The sequence below is a fragment of the Lutra lutra genome, chromosome 2 (assembly GCF_902655055.1).
Source record: "Lutra lutra chromosome 2, mLutLut1.2, whole genome shotgun sequence".
In the NCBI taxonomy this organism is placed as follows: domain Eukaryota; kingdom Metazoa; phylum Chordata; class Mammalia; order Carnivora; family Mustelidae; genus Lutra; species Lutra lutra.
This window is the reverse complement of record NC_062279.1, coordinates 40,727,428-40,748,319: the sequence shown is the minus strand read 5'-3', so window position 1 is coordinate 40,748,319 and position 20,892 is coordinate 40,727,428. Positions and strand designations below refer to the sequence as shown.

The window sequence follows — 20,892 nt, the reverse complement described above, 5'->3', positions numbered from 1 at the left end:
GAGCCCGATGCGGGACTCGATCCCGGGACTCCAGGACCATGACCCGAGCCGAAGGCAGTCGTCCAACCAACTGAGCCACCCAGGCGTCCCAAGACTATGCCCTTTTGGAAGCAAGGCCACTCAGCACCCTCGGCCCCATCCTCATCACACAGGGCAGGGCTCGAGTTCCCAACCCTTCCACTCAGCAATCCGAGCAACAACTTATGCCTCTGAGCTGCAGGTTTTCCTCGGAGAAGTGAGTAGAATAAGGCCTCTTCACCTTCCTGGCTATCCCACGAAATAAAGCGGGCACCAAGCAGGCTTCCGAGCCTGCGGGTGGCATCTGCTCACACTAGTCTCAGTCCTCAGCTAGCACCTGCTTCCCAAATATATAAAAACAGACTAAAAGCATGGACTGTGCCAGTCAGCAAACTTCAGACATTTGAGCAGGTTGGTGGTGAAATACTTCTTGGAAGAGGGGAGAGAGGCAGGGGACAGAATCGAAGAGGACAGGAGTGCCACTCATACACTGGACAGAGTAGCACCAAGTCGCTGGGTTTCAATGATGCAGGGTGGACTGGGGCTTCCCGCACTGAGGATGTCTCCCGGTGAGGAGAGAGCCCCGAGGAGGAAGCCGGAGGGCGGGATGCTCGCCTGGCGGAGCAGCTGAGGGGGGCATCTGTCAAGCTGGGGACCTCACACCTGCTGCTGCGGTTTGCAGCCTTTTCCTCAGTCATCAGTGTCAGAGTCCGCGTGGGGAGCACTTAGTCCCCACAAGGCATCGAGGCTGTGCGGGTCCACTCAGCTCCCCAGGACAGTGTGAGTCTCTGCCTGCCTCAGCGCTCAGTGACGTCACTCTGGACCACCCCATCCCCACTCCAGGCTGCGGTGGGGGCACTGATGGCATGGAAAATGGCCAACAAGATGAATCGGGGCTTTTTCTCCCCCTCCTTTCGGGGAGTGGGTTGTTACACATTTACTAGCACACCACTGGCTTTGGGCCACAAAAGATGATTTAAAATGGGATTAATCTGTGTTTTGCAAATGTCTCTCTGGCAGAGGGTGAAGAAAAGACCTTGGATGACAGGGGAGGGAGAGGGTCTACAGGGGGAGGTGGCAGGAGGCTCCCGCGGTGGCCTCAGTGTGAGTAAGGCTTGAACTGGGAAAGTGGAATGTCTACAGTTAATATTTATTTATTTATTTATTTATTTATTTAAAGATTTTATTTATTTATTTGACAGAGAGCTCACAAGTAGGCAGAGAGGCAGGCAGAGAGAGAGAAGGAAGCAGGCTCCCCAATGAGCACTCGATCCCATGACCCTGAGACCAGGACCTGAGCTGAAGGCAGAGGCTTTAATCCCCTGAGCCACCCAGGCGCCCCAATAACTATTTAAGTCGGAGTCATTCCTTGGTTTCCTAGCTGTTTCTTCATTAAAGCATGAGCAAGTTTTATCTCAGGTTTACAACTCAAGAAATTAAATGTTAGCATAAAATCCCATGATTTCACATACTTCTAATTATTAATGGCCTGTACTCAAAAGTAAAGAAACAAGTAGTCTAAATACACACACACACACCAGGAAGGTGGCTTCCAGCTTTAGTCTGAAGACAAAGTGTTATCAAACAGCAGTGACCAGCACAGGGCACTCAGGAGGTCATATTTACGGGGCTGCTTGAGCACTCGTTTTGTGTTTGCATCCGTGAGTCCTTTTTGTCATAGCTCCCTTCTGGACCTGCGTCCTTCCTCCACCTTGAGACGGATGTACTCCAAGGGTGGCTCTCCAGAGTATCTATATATCTCAGATCTTTCACAACTGAGACAAAATGAACCCTTACTAGGAAGTCTCTCCTAATTCACTGTTCCTAACCATCTCTTTTTATCTTGTACCTTCTCAGGACCTACACATTCTGTCTCCATTAAATGAATTTCTGTAGCTTAATGTTCTCCCTTGGAATTTTTGTCAGCCCATTTCCTTTATATTTCAGCCCTCATCTAGATCCAAAGTCAATCTGCTTTCAGTGCACTAGGGTAAGGAGATCCTGCTCTGGGCCTGAGTTCTGCTACTAGCTGGTTGTGGGATCTTGGGCAAGTCTACAAAAACGAGAGAGTAAAGTGACCTCTCCAGTCACTGCCCAGCATATGAAACTGTTTCGGTTCCTCTGACTCCTCCAGAATGTCCATTCTAGTTCTCTACAGGTAGCAAGGGTTCCAGAAATGGCTCATCCAATAACAAACATAATCAATACTTTCCTTTTGTGGATGGAGAACCCTGTGTTTCTCTGGACTGAATCCTCATGAACACTGAATCCTAACATAGCAGATATATGTGCTCTAGGAAAGCTCTAAGGTCTATTTGGAAGTAAAGGTCCCCAGTTGCAGGATAATTCCGAGGCTCTAGCTATGGACACGGAGATCTGAGTTCTGCTTCTGCTTGACCATTAATTCTAGGGATCCGAGAAACTGGTTGAACCGTATCACATCTCTCATTTCCAGCTGCACCAGCTTCTCTGCAGGAATGCTAACACAAGGATAAAACTTTTAAAGTGTGAAATGAAAAGAATTCTTTGCAAGCAAATAAGACCTTTATAAGTTTGAAGTTGAAAACATTAATCACATTTGATGTCAAACGTAAAGAAGCACTTCATTTAAAGCCAAAGGAATTTATATTCTAATAGGTTGAAAGAAAATAAATCCTGTATCCCATTTCCCCCCTGAAGCCCTATTTTAAGCTCAGAACTCACGGAAGGGAAACAAGAAGGTTCGTGTCTCAACAGAAGCGATATCACCCTCAAGCAGATAAAAACTGATTCTTGGGGAATGGAAAACACTTACCGTGGTGACATACACAGCACACATACACACAGAGTTACGTCAACAGATACTCAGCGTATCTGGTGTTGGAATTCCACTGAGCGGGGGAGAGAACTATATTATTACCGTGCCGCGCAACATGGGCCTGAAGGGAAATCATGCTGGTTGGATGAGGAGTAAACCCCATCCAGCCTCAGGGAACCCGAGCTGAAACATTCTGGAAAAGATCACTGTAACACCTGCCAGAGATTTACTGGAGGATGGGGCTAGAGAGAACAGGTTTTGCTACTCTGGAAGCTTTAGGACAGAATTGGTCCTCCAAGAGAATTTCAAAGAATGCATGTTTTCAGTGAAAATCAATTTACTCTCCCATTGCACAGAAGCATGAGAGACTTGGTTCCTTCCCACCTTCACGTTCACACTGCAGATCTCCCTTCCCTACCCTAAGATGCACTTTGTGGGAAGAGACACGGCTTTGCCTCCAGAGGAAACAGAGACACTCAAGGCGGTAAAGAACAGACAGCCCAAGGTCAGCGGTCTCCTGGCACTCAGCCTGAGCAGGAATGCAGCCTTAGACACACTCAGCTCATCTCTCTGCCGGAAAAGGTCACCATCTGAGTTGGGGGTGACACACAATAATGGGGAATTTCATCTCAGAAGGGCATGTCTACATGCGTTCCAGAGACTCTCTCCTGTGGCCCGCACGGCTTCTCTGCTAAATGGGCTCACTGCTGCCACCACCACTGCCACCAAGACCACTCAGCCTACAGAGCTCCTTGGTGGTCATGTGGTTCCACTCTCCGTGACCTATGCAGCTACGATCTTAGCAGAGAAGCCCCTCCAGCCTTCCTTTAAGAGCCACCTTGCTGGTGACCAGGCCCCAGAGGGACTGTGATCTGTGGGAACGTGGCATGAGGGACGGGCACTGGATCTGGTCCTCACTCCCCCATTCACTCACCATGTGACCTGGGGCGAGCCACCCCCATCTGGCTTCCGTTTGCCATCTGTCACCTTCCTTACCTGGGAGCGTTTGTAATAAAAAAGAGAAAATGTGCTGCATCCGTAATGCAATAATCCTAGTTTCCAAAAACCATATAAGAAAACTATGAAGGGGGGCGCCTGGGTGGCTCAGTGGATTGAAGCCTCTGCCTTCGGCTCGGGTCATGATCCCAGGGTCCTGGGATCGAGCCCCACATGGGGGCTCTCTGCTCAGCGGAGAGCCTGCTTCCCCCTCTCTCTCTGCCTTCCTCTCTGCCTACTTGTGATCTCTCTGTCAAATAAATAAATAAATAAATCTTAAAAAAAAAAAGAAAACTATGAAGGTGTGAAATTACCTTTCCGTGAGGTACTGTTCCTATTTATTTTCCGCTTTTAAATATTGCAAGCACTTTTAATGAACAAGGTGCTGGGAGCAAAGGCCAGAACATGTGCCAAACTTAAAAATTACTATGGGAATCAATCCACAGATTTCCACTCACCTTTACTCATGGTCAGGTGCCCCTGGTAATGAAAGACAGGACACAGAGCCACACAGGGGCCCCTGCAGGTCATTACTCACCAGCTGCTGTTCTAAGGGAGGCACTGCGTCCTGATGGCCATATATTATGCCGGGATTGTACTGACTGAAAAGGACCGGATAAAATACCTTCTTCCCTGCAAACCAGGAAACAAACATTCTCCTAAAGCAACAGACGGAACTATTAGGCTGGTTGGCTTCTATTCAACCCTCGGAAATATCCCAGGTATTTCCATCCACTTTTCCTTTTCTTATCATTCGACCCTAAAACACATCTTAGAAGTTCTGCGCAGCTAGACCAGACAGACAGACTCTCCGATATCCCTTAGTGCATGCCTACAGCCCCTCCTCTCCCTTTAGTTTCAGACAGCTTTCCAGCCCCTGTCCTCCCCACACACTTTCTCCTGTGTGGGCCGACCTCCCTGCTGAAAATGGAAAATGGGTTACAGATTTGAACTTAGGACGAGGAGCCTCAGACTTATGGTGGCTGACAGGCCCACACTGACATCAAAGGAGAAATCAAATCAGATGATTTTCCTTCCCTTTGAGGTAAAATGGCGCCAGTGCAGAAGCAAGAGAGCTGAGGGAGCTGTGAAGGGACGCATGTGAGTGTGACAGAGCTAAACACCACCATGGGGGAGAGAAAGGGAAGCGCCAACTCCAGAGACCCTTACCTGGCTGTGTGTTCAGTCTGCACGTATTGAGGAATTCGGAGGTGAAGTAGATGTCGACGTCACAGAAAAAAAGAAGGACGTTGCTTCCTTTCCAGAAGCGGGCTCCCACATCAAGGCCCTTTCCCCGAGAAAACTCTCCGTTCAATTGGATGAAGGTAAAGTTCCTGAAGTTGGCAGCTCTGAAAGGGAAGACCAGATACAGTCACTCACGTGCTCATGTGCCCAGGTGGACAGATTCCCCTGGGAAACACAAGACCAGGGCCCATCCACATCTTGCCACGTAGGTGTAGTAACCGTAAAGACACTGAGATTACCAAGAAGATACAAAATGACCCAGACTCACTGGAAACTCCCTGAGATTAAAGGTACCAAGAACACTCAGGAAAGTTTTAGGAACAATTTATTTCTTCTTTCTCTAGCAATTTCCCCACAGTGAAAAGTGTACTGTTGTAGCTAATGGACATTATCTGTGATAGAGAAACTTGAACCAGTGGAGACTGGGTGAACAGAACCCAGGACAATCTCCATGCCTCCCAAGCCACCTGAATGAAACCACTGGGCCAAAGAAACAAAATCACACCGGAATGGACCCACCTGGTGTCTTCTCATCTTTATGTGACTCGAGACCAGGCATGACGGTCTTGATGTATGTCTATCCCCAAACACATCTAAGCCTGGACTCCTTCCCCATCTTCAGGAAAAGCAAGAGAGTACGGAGGAAAAAGTGACAGACTTGGATTCATATCACTAAGGCTGTCCCAGACCTGGTTCTCCTATAGACTAACTCTGTGATCTAGGCCAGCCCAGTTATCTCCTGGAAGCTCAGTTGCCTCATCTGCAAAATGGGAATGATAGCACCTTCCTTAACTACTCACAGCGCTACTAGTTAGGTTAATGCTGCCAAGAGCATAAAGAGGTCTGTAAGCATCAGCTCTCTCTGTCCTCAACCCCAGCAAGGACTCCCAGGCCTGTGGTGGTAAAGCCAAGCAAGACATTTCTTCATCTGACTCTTCTTTCCCAGGGACACCAGAACCTTCTGAAATGGGGCATGTCTTGAGCAGAAGTTCCAAGAATTCAGATGGTACCTAGTGGTACAGGAGTTGTCTTCTGCCAGACGGAACTAGGGAACGACTCTGAGGCCTGGTCCAGCTCCTAACCCTACCTGTGCAGTAGGCAGCCTTGGCCTTTGACAAATCTCCTTTTCTGGCTCATCACTTTTCTGGCCCCCATCTTTTCATCATGGTTCCTCTGTTTCCACAGCCTGGGCTCTCCCCTCCACCCACTGCCCACTCCTAATGCCTCTCCAATCTTGAGGTATTCAAAACATATAAAAACCCACTTTTGTTTCAAAGTTTGTATGCCAAGGAACTCTCTTGGGCGAAGGTCAACACAAAAACAGAGTCAGAAACTTTTCAAATGTGAGGTTGAAACCTGGTCATTTAATCAGCTGAGCAGAACTAGTTCTGCTACCCCTTTCCTGACGCGACATCTTCTTTCAAATCTGGGACTGGGGTGGGTTTTTTTTTCCTGGGAATCTGTGGGCCCAACCTTGTCTGAATCTAGTGACAGACAGGCTTTTCAGATTTAGATCAGGGCAGGAGGGCTGGTGCCTGGGAGAGCACGGGCGTCTGCGTCAGCAAACCTGGATCCGGGGCCCACACCCACTAGGTGCTCAGCAGATGTCTGCGAGGAAACACGTCAGCAGACAAATGGCTCTCATCCCAGCTCTCTCATCTATTTGGGGAAAGTCATTTCACTTCTCTTGCCTCAGGTTCCTCATTGAAAGTCTGGTGGAGCCCAAAGGGCACTTTCCACCCTCAAATTCTGTTTCTCTGGGATTCTGCATTCGGTTAGGCAGGGCTCTGCCTGTGGAGGGATCTGCCCCTTCCTGCATGCCCCAGGGAGGCAGCCCACGGGTCGTAGTTTCTGTGAGTGGCACTAAAGTCATGCTCTGGGGCCTCCTCATGCTTGGCCTGGCCCTGATGAGGACCAGGACACCTCCCTGCTGCAAAAACACATGCAAGTGGAGTGTGGCCTCTGCAGCCGTGTCCACACCTGCCAGAGGCTTCCACAGCCCCGCTCCTGCAAGTCAAGCTTAGCCCACTTCTCCTTGCCCTGTCTGGGCAATTTTCAGGAAAGTTTCACCCTTGGGAGGCACTTGGATTCTCCCCTCTTCATCTAAGGAAGCCTCCTGCCAGGTCTCACAGGACTTAGCCACATTCCTGGGGCTCATCTTTTTCTAACAGCCAGTTGTGGGTCTCTTTCTTGACTTGTCTCAAGGCTCATATGCTCTGGGGGCGAATAGAATGCAGGGATATCTGCATTAGCCAGTTGGCAGAGGAGGAAGGCCTTCCTTCTTCAGGATCTACCATTTTCCAGGTTTTCCAGGATCTACCATTAGAGAGTTCAAATATAAAAATGCTCTATATTTGAACAACAGCAAGCGACTTTCACCAGAGGAAGAGGAATGCAGTTCCTCTTAAAGGTACAGCCCAGTTTCCCTCCTGGAACAGCCTACGGTCCTTTGTGCACACATATCGAATTTTTACAAAAGTTAAGTCATGTTGAATACTTAAGAAACCAAGGCAGCACCAGAAACTGAGGTAACAGCATTAGAGATATGACCAGACTGTAGGTGTTGACCATGGGGTGAATGGTGGAAAGGCAGTTGAGTACTACAAACTCGGAGGGAACAGTGGTAATTTGATGTCTACACTTACCCAATGTGTAAGTTAATCAAGTTTGTTGTCTCTAAATTCCCCCAACCCTGGCTTGAGCTGCTTTTTGGCAGCAAAGGGCAGGGGGCAGGAGGAAGCTGGGGGGCGGGGATCGTCCGTCACTCAGAGCCCCCAGGGAAAGGAAAGGAGTGAGCACTGTGCCTAGTGCTTGAGATGACCTTAATCTGGAAGATCTTTTTTAGAAAATCTTAAAACATCATTTCTAAGCTTCAACATGTTGCCTTTAGAGAAAGGGAATTCAGGAGCACGGACGCCAATGGACCCTCCCTGTGGCCCTAAAGTGAAAGGCGATCTGCTTCCTCTTTCTTCAGCGAAGCTCTCTATAAGGATGAGACAATCCACGTTCTGTCCAGGCGCTACCCAATCTCCGAATGGGCGCTTCCAGGCCCCTCTCAGGGCACCCACAGGCCATGCAGAAAGGTGCAGGGTGGGCACCCAACTCTGTCTGCTCACTGTCTGCCCAGCTGCCTGGTGGCCCGATGGGGGCCCAGGCTCATGCAAAGAAGGCTCCCGCACCCAGCTCATCCACCACAACCAGCGCTGGCCAGCAGGAGACAGGCGTTGCTCCTGTCGGCCTCCCAGCAGACATACATATGACGGCTCTGTGCCGAAGGCCTGATTCACAGAGCTGGATGTGAGGGCACAGCAGAGGTGGGGCGGGGCGGGGCGGGGACAGAGTCGTAGCTGGTCTGGGAGGCACCATTCATCACCCACAGGTGTTGGAGAAGGCCCAGAGCTAACTTCGTCATCCGTCTGTGGTTCCCAGGATGCCTGCCAGGTCCCCGGGCTCAGCTGTGAGTCTGTCTGCAGAGGGTAATAGTACTGTCCTCCCTCTCCATCACTCAGCCCAGGCACTTCTTAGAACTGACCAGTCTCTGGATGAACCCCGTGCTCTCCTCTCTGCTGTCAGGAAGGGCCTCAGATAATTAACAGGTATTTTCTACTAAGACAGAGAGCTGAGCTGGAAACAGCAGAGAAAGAATGGGAACTACTTCCCTTTCTCTCTTTTCCAGAACAGAGAGATTAATACACTGTCAAACATCTGGGCCTGGCAAGTGGACACCTTCCTCTCTCCTCAGACTCATCAGCACCAGCCCCGGAGCACAGGGCACAACAGGATGAAGAGAAACTGGCTTCGGCAGGACGGCCGGGCCCCTCCCTCCACACGTTCGCTGGCTTCACTCAGAAATGCTGCTCACTCGCTGGGCAGGGGACTCACTCACTGGCCAGAGCAGCCCTGCTCCCTAGTGTAGGAAACAGTGGAGGAAGGGGCAGCAGAGCCATGCAAAAGCAAGGACCACTTCAACATAAAACCCTTTTTCGCCCCCAAGGGGGTGTGGTGGTGGGTTTGGGAATGTGCCACAGAGGTGCCCAGGCAAGGACCCTGTTTTGTCCTCTGTCCTGAACACCCCCCACCCAGGGACCATCCAGGCTATGATCACGGATGGTATGCCGTGTGCCTCCTGCCTCAGCGCCAGGGTCCCTTCCCGGAATATGCTTTCTCCACCCTCTCCCACAAAAACCCCACTCAGTCTTGACAACCTGAGACAAGTATCACCACCTCTTAGGTCTTGCTGCAAACTGAAGGGCCTGTTTGGGGTCCCTAGCACTTTGCCCAATCCTCCCTCTGTCCTCCCGTGCCTGGTGCCTTCTTGTGCCTTTGCCTGTACAGATATGTACTGGCTGACTTACAGGCTATAAATCCTGGGTGGGCAGGGGTGACTTCCCCCTTTTTGTAATCTCCAGAGATTATCTGGCACAATATATAGTAAGTAACACACACAAGGATACAGTGGGTGATTGGTAAGCATTGGATGAATGGAGGATAAAGCCACAGGAAAAGCTGAGGTGTATCTCACACCTTTACTGTTGGGGGGATTGCCCATGATTCCTCCTTCTTCCCTCAGGGGGGTACTGGGGAGCCCTCATACATCAGCAGAAATAGTCCCCAACCAACAGATTTCTAAGGAGAGACACAAACCCACGCTTTTAGAAAGATGGCAAATACGAAATAACGGAAGAAATGAGAGCCAAGAGAAAGGAGATACAATTTAGTTTGAAATATTTAATTTATCCCATACAAAGAACTGTAACATTTAGTGGCACGTCTAAAGTAACGGCCTGGGAAGGAAAACGGGCCTTCTTCATGGTAGAATGAAGGCACTAGATTCTATACTATGCAATTTCCAACTATGACTCCAGAATATGTGGTTCCAAAAGGCCCCATGATTACTCACTATTCTTCTTTTCTTCTTGAATTGTTACTGACTGATGAAACTCTCAAGTTTCTCATTCAATTCCCCTTTTTTATATAATAAGGCTGGTGCATAGGGACTCCTCCAAGTTATATACAATTATTCTGCTAGAGGTTATAATGACCTCAGAAAACTACTGTTTCTACTGGAGATTTAATTTATCTAATTGACTTTATTTCCCAGAATTGCCGGATTGAAAATGATAAAAGATCTTGTTGTTTAATGTGATTTATTCTCATACAGACTTCTTTCCACCATTATAAGGAAATTCCCTTAATGTGGCACTTCCTACAATAATCCTTCATTTAAAAAAAATACTTTAAGAATTTACATACAAATTCATATTACATTCAATGTATAATTTAAAATTCTAAATCTAACAGCTCTAAATATTGAAATTGCTTATGAGTTCTACTTACTGAAAACACTTGAATAGGGTCAAGAATTTAAAATTAAACGTATTCTCAGGCAGCTTTTCATAGATGGCACCTTAAATAATTTAGAATTTTCTAGATTCTGAGCTTATACAAGCCAGCTTATACAACTCTGTTTCAGCAAGTTTCTTTTGAAATGATAAGCAAAATGAATAAAACTTTAGCCAGACTACCTAAGACAGATTTAAGAGGTATTACTCAAATTAATAAAATTATAAACAAAAGAGGAGACATCACAACTAATACCACAGAAATACAAAATCTCATGAGATTGCTATGAACAATTATATGCCAACAAATTGAATAACTTAAGAGAAATGGATAAATTCCTAGAAATATACAATTTCCCAAGACCAAATCATAAAATAATAGAAAATCTAAATAGACAAATAATGAGCAAGGATACTGAATCCATAATCAAACCTCTCCCACAGATAAAAGCCTCAGGACCACACAGCTTCATGAGTGAATTCTACCAAACATCTAAAGATGAATTAATACCAATCCTTCTCAAACTCTGCCAAACTATTGAAGAGAAAGGAATAATTCTAAACTCATTTTACAAGGCCAGCATTATCTGATACTGAAGCCAGATAAGGACACTACAAGAAAAGAAAACTATAGGCCAATCTCCCTGACGAACACAGATGCAAAAATCCTCAACAAAATATTGGCAAACCAAATTTAATACATTAAAAGGAGCATACACCATGAGCAAGTGGGATTCATCCCTGAGATGCAAGGACGGTTCAACAGCCGCAAATTAAGAAACATGATACACAACATTAACAGAATGAAAGATGAAAATCACATGATCATTTCAAAAGACACAGAAAAAACATTTAACAAGCTTCAACATCCTTTCATGATAAAAACCCTTAACGAATTAGATATAGAAGGAATGTACCTCAACATAATAAGGGCCATATATGACAAAATCAGAAAGAAAGAAGTAAAATTATCTCTTCGGATGGAATGATCTTATATATAGGAGAACCTAAAGACTTCACCAAAAATCTGTTAGAACCAATAAATGAATTCAGTAGTGTCAGAATACAAAATAACATGTAAAATCAGTTGTGTTTCTACATACAGTGAAAGAGAAATTAAGAAAATAATCCCATTTACAGTCGTATCAAAAACAATAAAATAAAAAGTAGTGAATGACTAACACATGTTACAGTGTGGATGACCTTGAAATCATTATCGTAAGTTAAGAAGCCAGACACAAAACATCATATACTACATGAGTCCACTTATCTGAAATATCCAGAATACAGTAAACCCCCTTTTTTTTTCAAATGCTTTTTCTGCATGGACAGAGATGGTCATGCAGTTTTGTGTAGTACATTGATTGACCCTCGTATATTGTGTCAACCCTGCATTCCTAGGATAAGTTTCACTTAGTCATGGTATAAAATCATTTTTACATGGTGCTGGATATAGTTTGCTAGTATTTTGTTGAGGATTTCTACATCTCTAATTTCTACATCTGTTTTCTTTTCTTAGTCTTTACCTGGTTAAGGTTTCAGGATAATACTGCCCTCATAGAACGAGTTGGGAAGTACGCCCTCCTCTTCTAAATTGTGAAAGTTCGTGAAGCTTTGGCGTTAATTCATCTTTAATGACTGGTGGAAATCAGCAGTGAAGCCATTTGAGCCTGGTCTTTTCTTTAGGGGAAGTTTTCTGATTATTGTTTCCATCCATTTACTTGTTATAGATCTACTCAGATTTTCCATCTCTTTTTGAAGAAATGCTTATTTTCCACAGTGCACAAAATATGGTCCTCCATTCCCTCTCCCCTCCTTTGTGCTGTTATCATATTAAAATGATATCTATAGGCACTGTGTCTACCAATACAGATTTATGAACCTTGTTTTATGCAGTTATTTTTTCAAGCAGATAAGAGAAAAAGAGTTATAAACAAAAAATACATTTATATCCTATAAATAGGGAAATAGTTACTTTTACTTCAGCTGCTGGTTTCTTCACAAGAATTCGAGCTTGTGTAGTGTCATTTCATTTCAGCCTCAAGAGCTTCTTTTCGTATTTCTTGTGTGGCAGGCATGCTAGTGATGGAGTCTCTCAGTTCTTACTTATATGGGCATGTCTTAATTTCCCCTTCATTTCTGATGGACGGTTTTGCTGAATATGGAATTCTTGGTTCAATGTTTTTCTTCCAGCACTTTGAATATATCATCCCACTTTCTGGCCCCCATTATTTCTGATGAGAAATCAGCTACCAATTTTATTAAGATTCCTTTGTATCCAATGAGTACTTTGCTCCTACCACTCACAAGATTCTGTCTTTGTCTTTGTCTTTCAACTATTTGGTTATCACATGTTCACTGTGGATTTCTTTGGATTTCCCTGTTCAGAGTTTGTTGAGCTTTTTAGATATGTAGATTTGGGTTTTTCAACAAATTTGGGAAGTTTGGAGCCATTATTTCTTCAAATTTTTGTCTGCCCCTTTCTCTCCTCTCCTCTGGAACTCCCACGAATATTGGCATGCTTGATGCTATCCTGCAAGTCTCTGAGGTTTGTTCATTTTCTTCATTCCTCTTTATTTTTTTAATTTTATCTTATTTTTTCAGTGTTCCAAGATTCATAGTTTATGCATTCATATGTTTATGCATTTTTGTTTCTTTAACCTCATCACATCAATTGACCTGCCTTAAAGTTCACAGATCCTTTCCTCTGCTGGTTCAAACCAGATATTCAGCACACCTTAGTGAATTCTTCATTTTAGTTACTGTACTTTTCAACCCCAGAATTTCCATTTGGCTCTTTTCTTATAACTTCTGTTTCTATTTGGTAAGAAATGGTCCTATTTGCCAAGACTTGGTTCTTATACTTTTCATTAGTCTTTAAACATGGTTTCTTTTAATTCTTCCAACATATTTCATACAGTTGATTTAAAGTTTTTGTCTAGTAAGTCCAACACCTGGGCTTCCTCAGGGACAATTTTTTTTAAAGATTTTATTTACTTCTTTGAGAGAGAATGATCAAGAAAGAGAGAGAGAGAGAGCATGAGTGCGAAGAGAAGCAGAGAGAGAGGGAGAAGCAGACTCCCCGCTGAGCAGGAAGCCCAGTGCAGGGCTCAATCCCATGACTCCAGGATCATGACTTAACTGACTCAGCTGCCCAGGCACCGCTGTCAGGGACAATTTCTAATCATTGATTTGTTTCCTGTTCATGGGCCATACTTTCTGTTTCTTTGTATATCTCTGACTTTTTGTTTAAAACTTGACATTTTAAATAATATAATGTGGCAATCCTAGAAATGAGAATCAACTCCCCCCAACCCCTGGGTTTATTGTTGTTCCTCTTTTTTGTTGTTGTTTGCTTGTTTAGTGACTTTTTTTCTTTCTTTTTTTTTTTTTTAATTTCTTGTCAGTGTTCCAAAATTCACTGTTTATGCACCACACCCAGTGCTCCATGCAATACATGCCCTCCTTAATACCCACCACCAGGCTCACCCATTCCCCCCAACCCCCCTCCCCTCCAAAACCCTCAGTTTGTTTCTCAGAGTGACTTTCTTAAACTAATTCTGTAAAATCTGTATTCTTTGTTGAGTGTGACAACTTAGTGGTAAGTTAACTATTAGAAGACATTTCTTTAAGTGTCTAGAACCAATAAGTCTCCAAATCTTTGTCAAGGGATTTTGTGTACATGTTGGGGCCTGCCATCAACACTCAACCAGGTAATTGACTGCTTCCCTTAGCCTTTACTTACTTCTTGCACAAAGCCTCAAGGTCAGCCAAAGGTGAAAATTTAGGGCCTGCTCACCTTTTTCCTAAGGATGACCATAGCCCTAAATGTGAGCATGGTCTTCTACATCCCCAGGAAGGTATTCAAGCTTTTCAAAACCCAGTGGAGATCTCGCTCCTCAGCCTCACTTTTTAAGCATTTTGGTTAGTCTGTTGTCTGCCCCAACTCTTATCTACTACCTCAGGAAGCCACAAAGTTACAGACTTCCTATAATTGTTTTTTAGAGGGAAGGCTTTTTCCGCTGGGAGAGCTCTGAGTCAGTTAAATAAAGACAACTTTCAGAGTGGAGTCTTCCAGAAAACCCCAGACAGGTCACATCAAAACATTTTTCTGACACGTTAGAGGAGTTCCTGCCCCATGCTGGCCCCCGATTGCTGCCAGGATGTGGCTCTTGCTGTGCTCGTGGGCTACTGGATTTCAAAGCTACAGAAGAGCTAAGGAGAAGGTGGGAACAAGGCAGGTTAAAGCCGCGCAAAAATTCAGTCATTTTTCTTGGATAAACATTTTTCAGATTATTGCAAGCTTTGTTTAATTTCCAGAGTTCTTCAAAAAGTTGATTCTGACCATTTTTAGCAATTTTCTCATTGCTTTATTAAGAGTATTTACAGAGGTCTTTATTTTACCATTTTGCTGATATCACCTTTCTTTAACTGTTGAATTATATTCCATTATATAAACAAATCATTTCATTTTTTTCGTAATATATTTTCCCAATATTTTTATCTGGAAAAATTTCAAACGTTCAAAAATGTAAGAATAATGTAAGTATCCATATATCTTTCACTTAGATTTAGCAAGTGTTAACATTCTGCCTGACTGCTTGTTTTCAGCTATTTGAGAGTTAGCTGCACACATCATGACAACTTTACCCTTGAAGAGAAGTATCTCCCAAGAACCAGGGCATTCTCCTATGTAACATTATAATAATATAATAATCACACCCAGGAAATTTAAAATTATTACAATACTATAATCTATATGCTATGTTCCAATCCCCCAAAGAACAATTTAGAATACTGACTATAGGCACATCTCCACAAAGAGTAGAATCTCCACTAAGCAGAATCGTACTTAGCCCCTCTTGCAAATGCCAGGTGGGATGGCCACAGGCCTGAGATGCTGCCTTAATCTGTGAGGTACCTCCCAGGGCCCAAGATTTCTTATCTCCTTGGGAGGGATTTTCTGTTGTTGATTTTTTTATTTCAGTGAATGAGATAGTATCTAAAAATTGCTTAAGAAAGAAATTAAAACAAAGCACCAATTCCATTCAAATTTAAGAAACAAATCGCAAACCAGAATAAAACCTTCCTCCCCAATTTTCTTCTGCGATGTCCTGATAAATCTTTCTGAGGGTACACGTCAACCAAATCCTTCCAGGGGCACCTGGGTGGCTCCGTTGGTTAAGTGTCTGCCTTTGGCTCAGGCCATGATCCCAGGGTTCTGGGATAGAGCCCTGCATTGGGTTCCCTGCTCAGTGGGGAGACTGTGTCTCTTTCCTTCTGCCTCTCCCCCCGCTTCTGCTCTTTCTCTGTTCCTCTTAAATAAATAAATAAAACCTTAAAAAAAAAATCCTTTCAAAGAGGCATGAAATGATGACACACACCCAAGCAAGGCAGGTCCCTGAGAAGACATACAGAAAAACCCCTCTCTTAGGTCACATACTTGCAATGACAGGGCAGTGTCTCATCTCTAGTACTTTGATCTCACAGATAATACCTCTGAAAGATGCCTTTGTATCCTTATGATTGGACAAAGATGAAGTTGCAATGTAGTAAATGTTAACTCACGCCAATCTGCCTACCTGTTACAATTTTTAAAAATTTCCCAATACATAGCTCCAAGCAAATGTCTACCTAGGCCAGCATTTTTCACTGTGGGTCACCCATGTCACCATCACATGTGGGACTTGTTCTAGGTATCGGTGACCAAGCTTCTTCATCTCAGGCCTACTGACTCAGAATTTCTGGAGCCGGATACCAAGAATCTGCATTTTATTATTTATTTTATTTTTTTTTTTTAAGAATCTGCATTTTAAAAAGCACCCCGGGGGCACCTGGGTGGGTCAGTCAGTTAAATTTCTGCCTTTGGCTCAGGTTATGATCCCAGGGTCCTGGAATGGAGCCCCACATCAGGCTCCCTGCTCAGAGGGGAGTCTGTTCTCCCCCTCCTTCCTGCTTGTGCTCTCTCTCGCTATTCTCTGTCTCTCTCAAATAAATGAATAAAATATTTTTTTTAAAAAGCATGCCAGGTTATTCCCAAGCACATTTATATCTGAGAATCACCAAGCGAGGCTTTAATCTGAGATTAACTGCAGCTTAATATGGAAAACTATGGAATAAGAATCAGATACTGAGAACTGATTTGTACTATTATCCATGGCAGTGGTTTCTAAATATTTTGGCTGCCACCCATACAAAGGAAAATATTCTACATCATGACATAGTAGATACACACACGCACACACTAAAGTTTTACAAAACAATATTTACCCTTACTACTTGTGATGTTCTCTGATATCTTCTATCCTATCCTATTTCAATGTTTTAAAAACACTGGACAGAACCCACTGAAGCTATTACACAACCCTCTAATGAATCACAAATTGCCGTTTCCAAAGCACTAATCTATAGCCATCAACTGAGTAAGCATAAATCTAGAGACAGAGAGAGGAAAACACTGCTCATGAGCCAAACTAGATTTTAAAAAGCTATTCTTAACATATATGCATTTAGCTGCATTTAGAACAGTTTAATCACAATGCTGGTATCCTAATGAAATAAATATCATTCAGGCTGATTTCAAATCTTATTACTTTCAACTGACAATTATGAGTTTCAGGAGGGAGCAAGGGAGTATTCTAAGAGAAAATGTGGTGCCATGGGAAGACCTGGACTATCCCAAGTTAACAGCTGAGGCTCAGATCCTGGCTCTCCCATGTGGTAGGGACGACAGCCTGAGTAACAACCTCTCCGAGACTCAGTTTCTTCATCTATGAATGGGGCTAATAACAGCATCTATCTCATAAGTTGCTGCGAATATTCGATAAGATGATTCATGGTTATTATCATTATTCAAGGATGCATCTGAACAAAAGATTTGCTACCTTAAAAGATAATAAAAAATGACATTTGAATAGGGTTTATTATATAAATGTTCATATGGATTACTAGGAGTATAAATATACTGTGTATGTGGGATTTTCCTCTCTCTTTTTTTAAAAAGATTTTATTTATTTGAGAGAGAGAGAGATACAGCATGAATAGGAGGGGCAGAGGGAGAGGGAGAGAGAATGTCAACCAGACTCCATGCTGAGCATGGAGCCCACAGTTGGGTTCGATCCCAGGACCCTGAGATCATGACTTGAGCCAAAACCAAGAGTTGGATGCTTAACTGACTGCAACACTCAGGCACCCCATCCTTCTCTTGATGAGCAAACACAGAACGTTTTCTGAATGAGGCACCAAACTGGAGTTACAAAGAGCCACGTGATATGGTACTACTTGCTAAGCAGCCTATAACCTAGTTAGGAATAGCCGAATCATACACCAAGTGCCAAGCAGACGAGATGCGAGCAGTGAGTACTCTGAGATCAGAGAGAGGACTGGAGGTCGGAAAGAGCTCCAGAGGTGGGCACTCAAGAGAGGTAGGGTACAGAAGGGTGGTGGTCTGAGAAAGTAGAAAGGAGGATGGAGAGAACACCAAGTAGAAGATGATAATGGGAGCGAGGATGAAGGGGCAGGCCACACCCTCCCAGTGTGGTTGGCGACAGGAAGTCATTGAGGCGAGGTTACAAGTCAGAGCAGGTCTGGGTAGGAGACTCTGGCAGTAGGAGACAAGGAAAATTGATCTGGAACGTGGAGTGGCAGGCAGTGCTGCGGTGTTTGGTCAGCTCAGGCCTGGCTGCAGAGGGCGGGGCATTCCTGCGGGAGGTGGTCCGGTCAGAGCAACATCAGGGAAGGGGGAGGACACCCCTAAGGCATGAGAGACCTTAACACTGCAGATTTACCCAGTTAACAGAAGGAGAGCATTGACATAGGAAAATGGGGTTCCAATTCCTATTGCCAGAGTTTCCACAGTGCTGCTTTTTATTTTTTTTTATTTTTTTTTAAGATTTTATTTATTTATTTGACAGAGAGAGATCACAAGTAGACGGAGAGGAAGGCAGAGAGAGAGAGAGAGAGAGAGAGGGAAGCAGGCTTCTTGCTGAGCAGAGAGCCCGATGTGGGACTCGATCCCAGGACCCTGAGATCATGACCCGAGCTGAAGGCAGCGGCTTAACCCACTGAGCCACCCAGGCGCCCCTGCAAGTGCTTTTTAAAGCACTGATAGGCTCAGTCCCTGGCACGAAGTTCTCAGTTATGGGTAGGCTGATCTCTGGAAATTCTCCAAAATTTTAAGTAAACCATCCCTGCCACTGAAATAATTCTACTTCTCTTGTTCGAATTCTATTCATTCTTTGCTCACCAAGCAACCTTCTGCTTGAGAATTCATCTTGCCAGGTCATTTGATACAGAGAAGAAAGTCTTGATAGTAAAAGCCCTTAAGGCTTCCAGTCACTAAAATGAATATTTCCCATAACAACATTGAAACTGGCCTTCCACCTACCCATCAGACTCATGTCAAGTTGGTTATATGTATCTATCAGCAAATGTCCTTCCTTTAAAGTCCTCAGAGGGTGCCAGACCCAATAGGACTGAATTTCTCAGTCCTGACTGCACTTCAGAGTCGCCTGGATAGCTATTGAGAAACACCTCAGAAGGAGGCAGCTGGCTGCGCTGGAGGCCTCTCACGGGCTGCTCCCGGGGTGGACCGCCACTTTCTCAGACAGTGACTCTTAGTCCTGGCTGCAGGTCAGAATCAGCTGGGGAGCTTAAAAAAAAAAAAATCCATGCACAACAATGGAAACTTCCAGAGATGCTGAAACCTATCCACTGGGCAGAGGACACGAGCTCTAATAATTCCTGCACCTCATGCCTAAGCAGAGACGACAAGGATATCACAGAGCGCTGGAGCCGAGAGGGTTCTAGTTCACTGACAATTAGGCTGTTCAGTTAGGCTCTTCTCTCTGATCTCCCTTTGATAGGGGCCTAGCTTTTAAGCTGTTACTAGTTTCAAACTCCGAATTCTGTATTGCTTTGGAAGAGGTCAGCAAACTTTTTCTGTAAAGGACCAGACGGTAGAGAGCTCAGGCTTTGCAAGTCATACAGTTTTGGTCACAGCTACTCAACTCTGTTACAGCACAAAAGCAGACATAAATAATATGTAAACAAATGAGGAAGCCTGCCTTCCAATCCAACTTTTTTTCTTTTTTTCATGAAAATAAGACTGCTTTAGAACATATGAGTAATTAGAACAAGCATTTGAGTAATTAGAACAAGCATTCTGATTTGTGCCCATTAATACCAAATTAGTAACAAGGTGTGAACATAAACACAAAAGGTACACTCACTCCTCTAATCTTATCCTTCTACTCTCAACCTATTACCATTTACACAAAACACAAACAGGGAGCCCCTGTTTATACTGAGACCATATGGACCTCGTGAGGCTATTTCTGCCACTGAGGACTACCGAACCCCCATCCCGCCAAGCTTCACTTATGGAGAGACCACCAACCTGATTACTCAACTGGAGGCCCGCCAACCTCCCTGGAAAACCAGAACTCGGTGGTGGGGGCACCATTCTGGCTTCCTCACTAGTAGAAAATGCCACAGATATTTATTACATCAATACTCGTTTATCTGGGGAGGGGAGAAAACCCGTCTGTGCTGCTTTCATGTATTCTCCCATTACAGCTGACCTGTACACATATGTATATGTCTATACGTACAACCCAAAGTCTAAGGTTTTCGGTTAAATCACTTCTGTTCAACTGAGTAAGTTTCATCCAGGATCCCATCCTAGCCATCACTTCTGGCTTCCCCTAATCTTTCAAAATGCATACTGAATGAAAGTCAAAAGGATTAGACCATTTGCTAAGGGAAGGAAACCCCAGGATGGACATCGATAAGCTGGAGCTCAGTGCACAGATGCGTGGTCCCTAATTCCCACTCTGGGATGCCAAGTCCCCAAATCGGCAGCACTGAGACAACAACCAGTCACGCAGAAGTCCAAAGGAGCCAGTGCCCCCCCCCCATCCCTGCAGTTCAGGGCCCTTCATCTCATCACTGCCAAAGCCAACAACCCACACAGTGAGGACCAGTGTCAGCTAGGGGGCTCTCCCAGGGACAGGAGGGTGCACAATTCCCGCAGAACAGCCAGCGACCAGTCCATCTCCCAGCTGACCCAGGGTGTTAAGGAAAATAAAACTGAAGCAGAAGTTCCAGTCTTGGATATAGACTCCTGATGTCAGTTGCTATGACTCCTTACTATGACTCCAAGTCATACTTACTTGGAAGTGTTTTCAAGTATTCCTTTGACCTCATTCATTTCTTCCTTCCCAAAGTAAACAACGGTGAGATGAATTCTCCCATCCTGTTGGATGCACATCTCCCTAGAAAACAAAACACACGTATGTCTGGTCTGTTTTCACAGTAACAGGCAAGGTCCAAACAAACACCTGTTTTGTCAAGTACAAAATGTTCATTCGTTCGTTCGTTCATTCTTTCTTTCTTTCGAATGCACGAGCTGGAGGAAGGAGCAAAAGAAGAGTGGGAGGCAGACTCCCCGCCGAGCAGGGAGCCCAATGTTGGGCTCTATCCGAGGACCTGGAG

General features: G+C 44.6%; 1 protein-coding gene across 1 annotated transcript in view; it reads right to left on the bottom strand.

Moving 5' to 3' along the window:
- Positions 1–20,892, bottom strand: part of CSGALNACT1 (chondroitin sulfate N-acetylgalactosaminyltransferase 1) — a 95,765-nt gene that overhangs the window by 9,389 nt on the left and 65,484 nt on the right. Inside the window, exons 3-5 of the mRNA XM_047717257.1 lie at positions 20,571–20,672; positions 4,982–5,160; positions 4,350–4,444 (exon numbers count right to left, since the gene is read on the bottom strand). Coding sequence (XP_047573213.1) covers positions 4,350–4,444; positions 4,982–5,160; positions 20,571–20,672 — 376 coding nt within the window. The remainder of the gene's footprint in view (positions 1–4,349; positions 4,445–4,981; positions 5,161–20,570; positions 20,673–20,892) is intronic.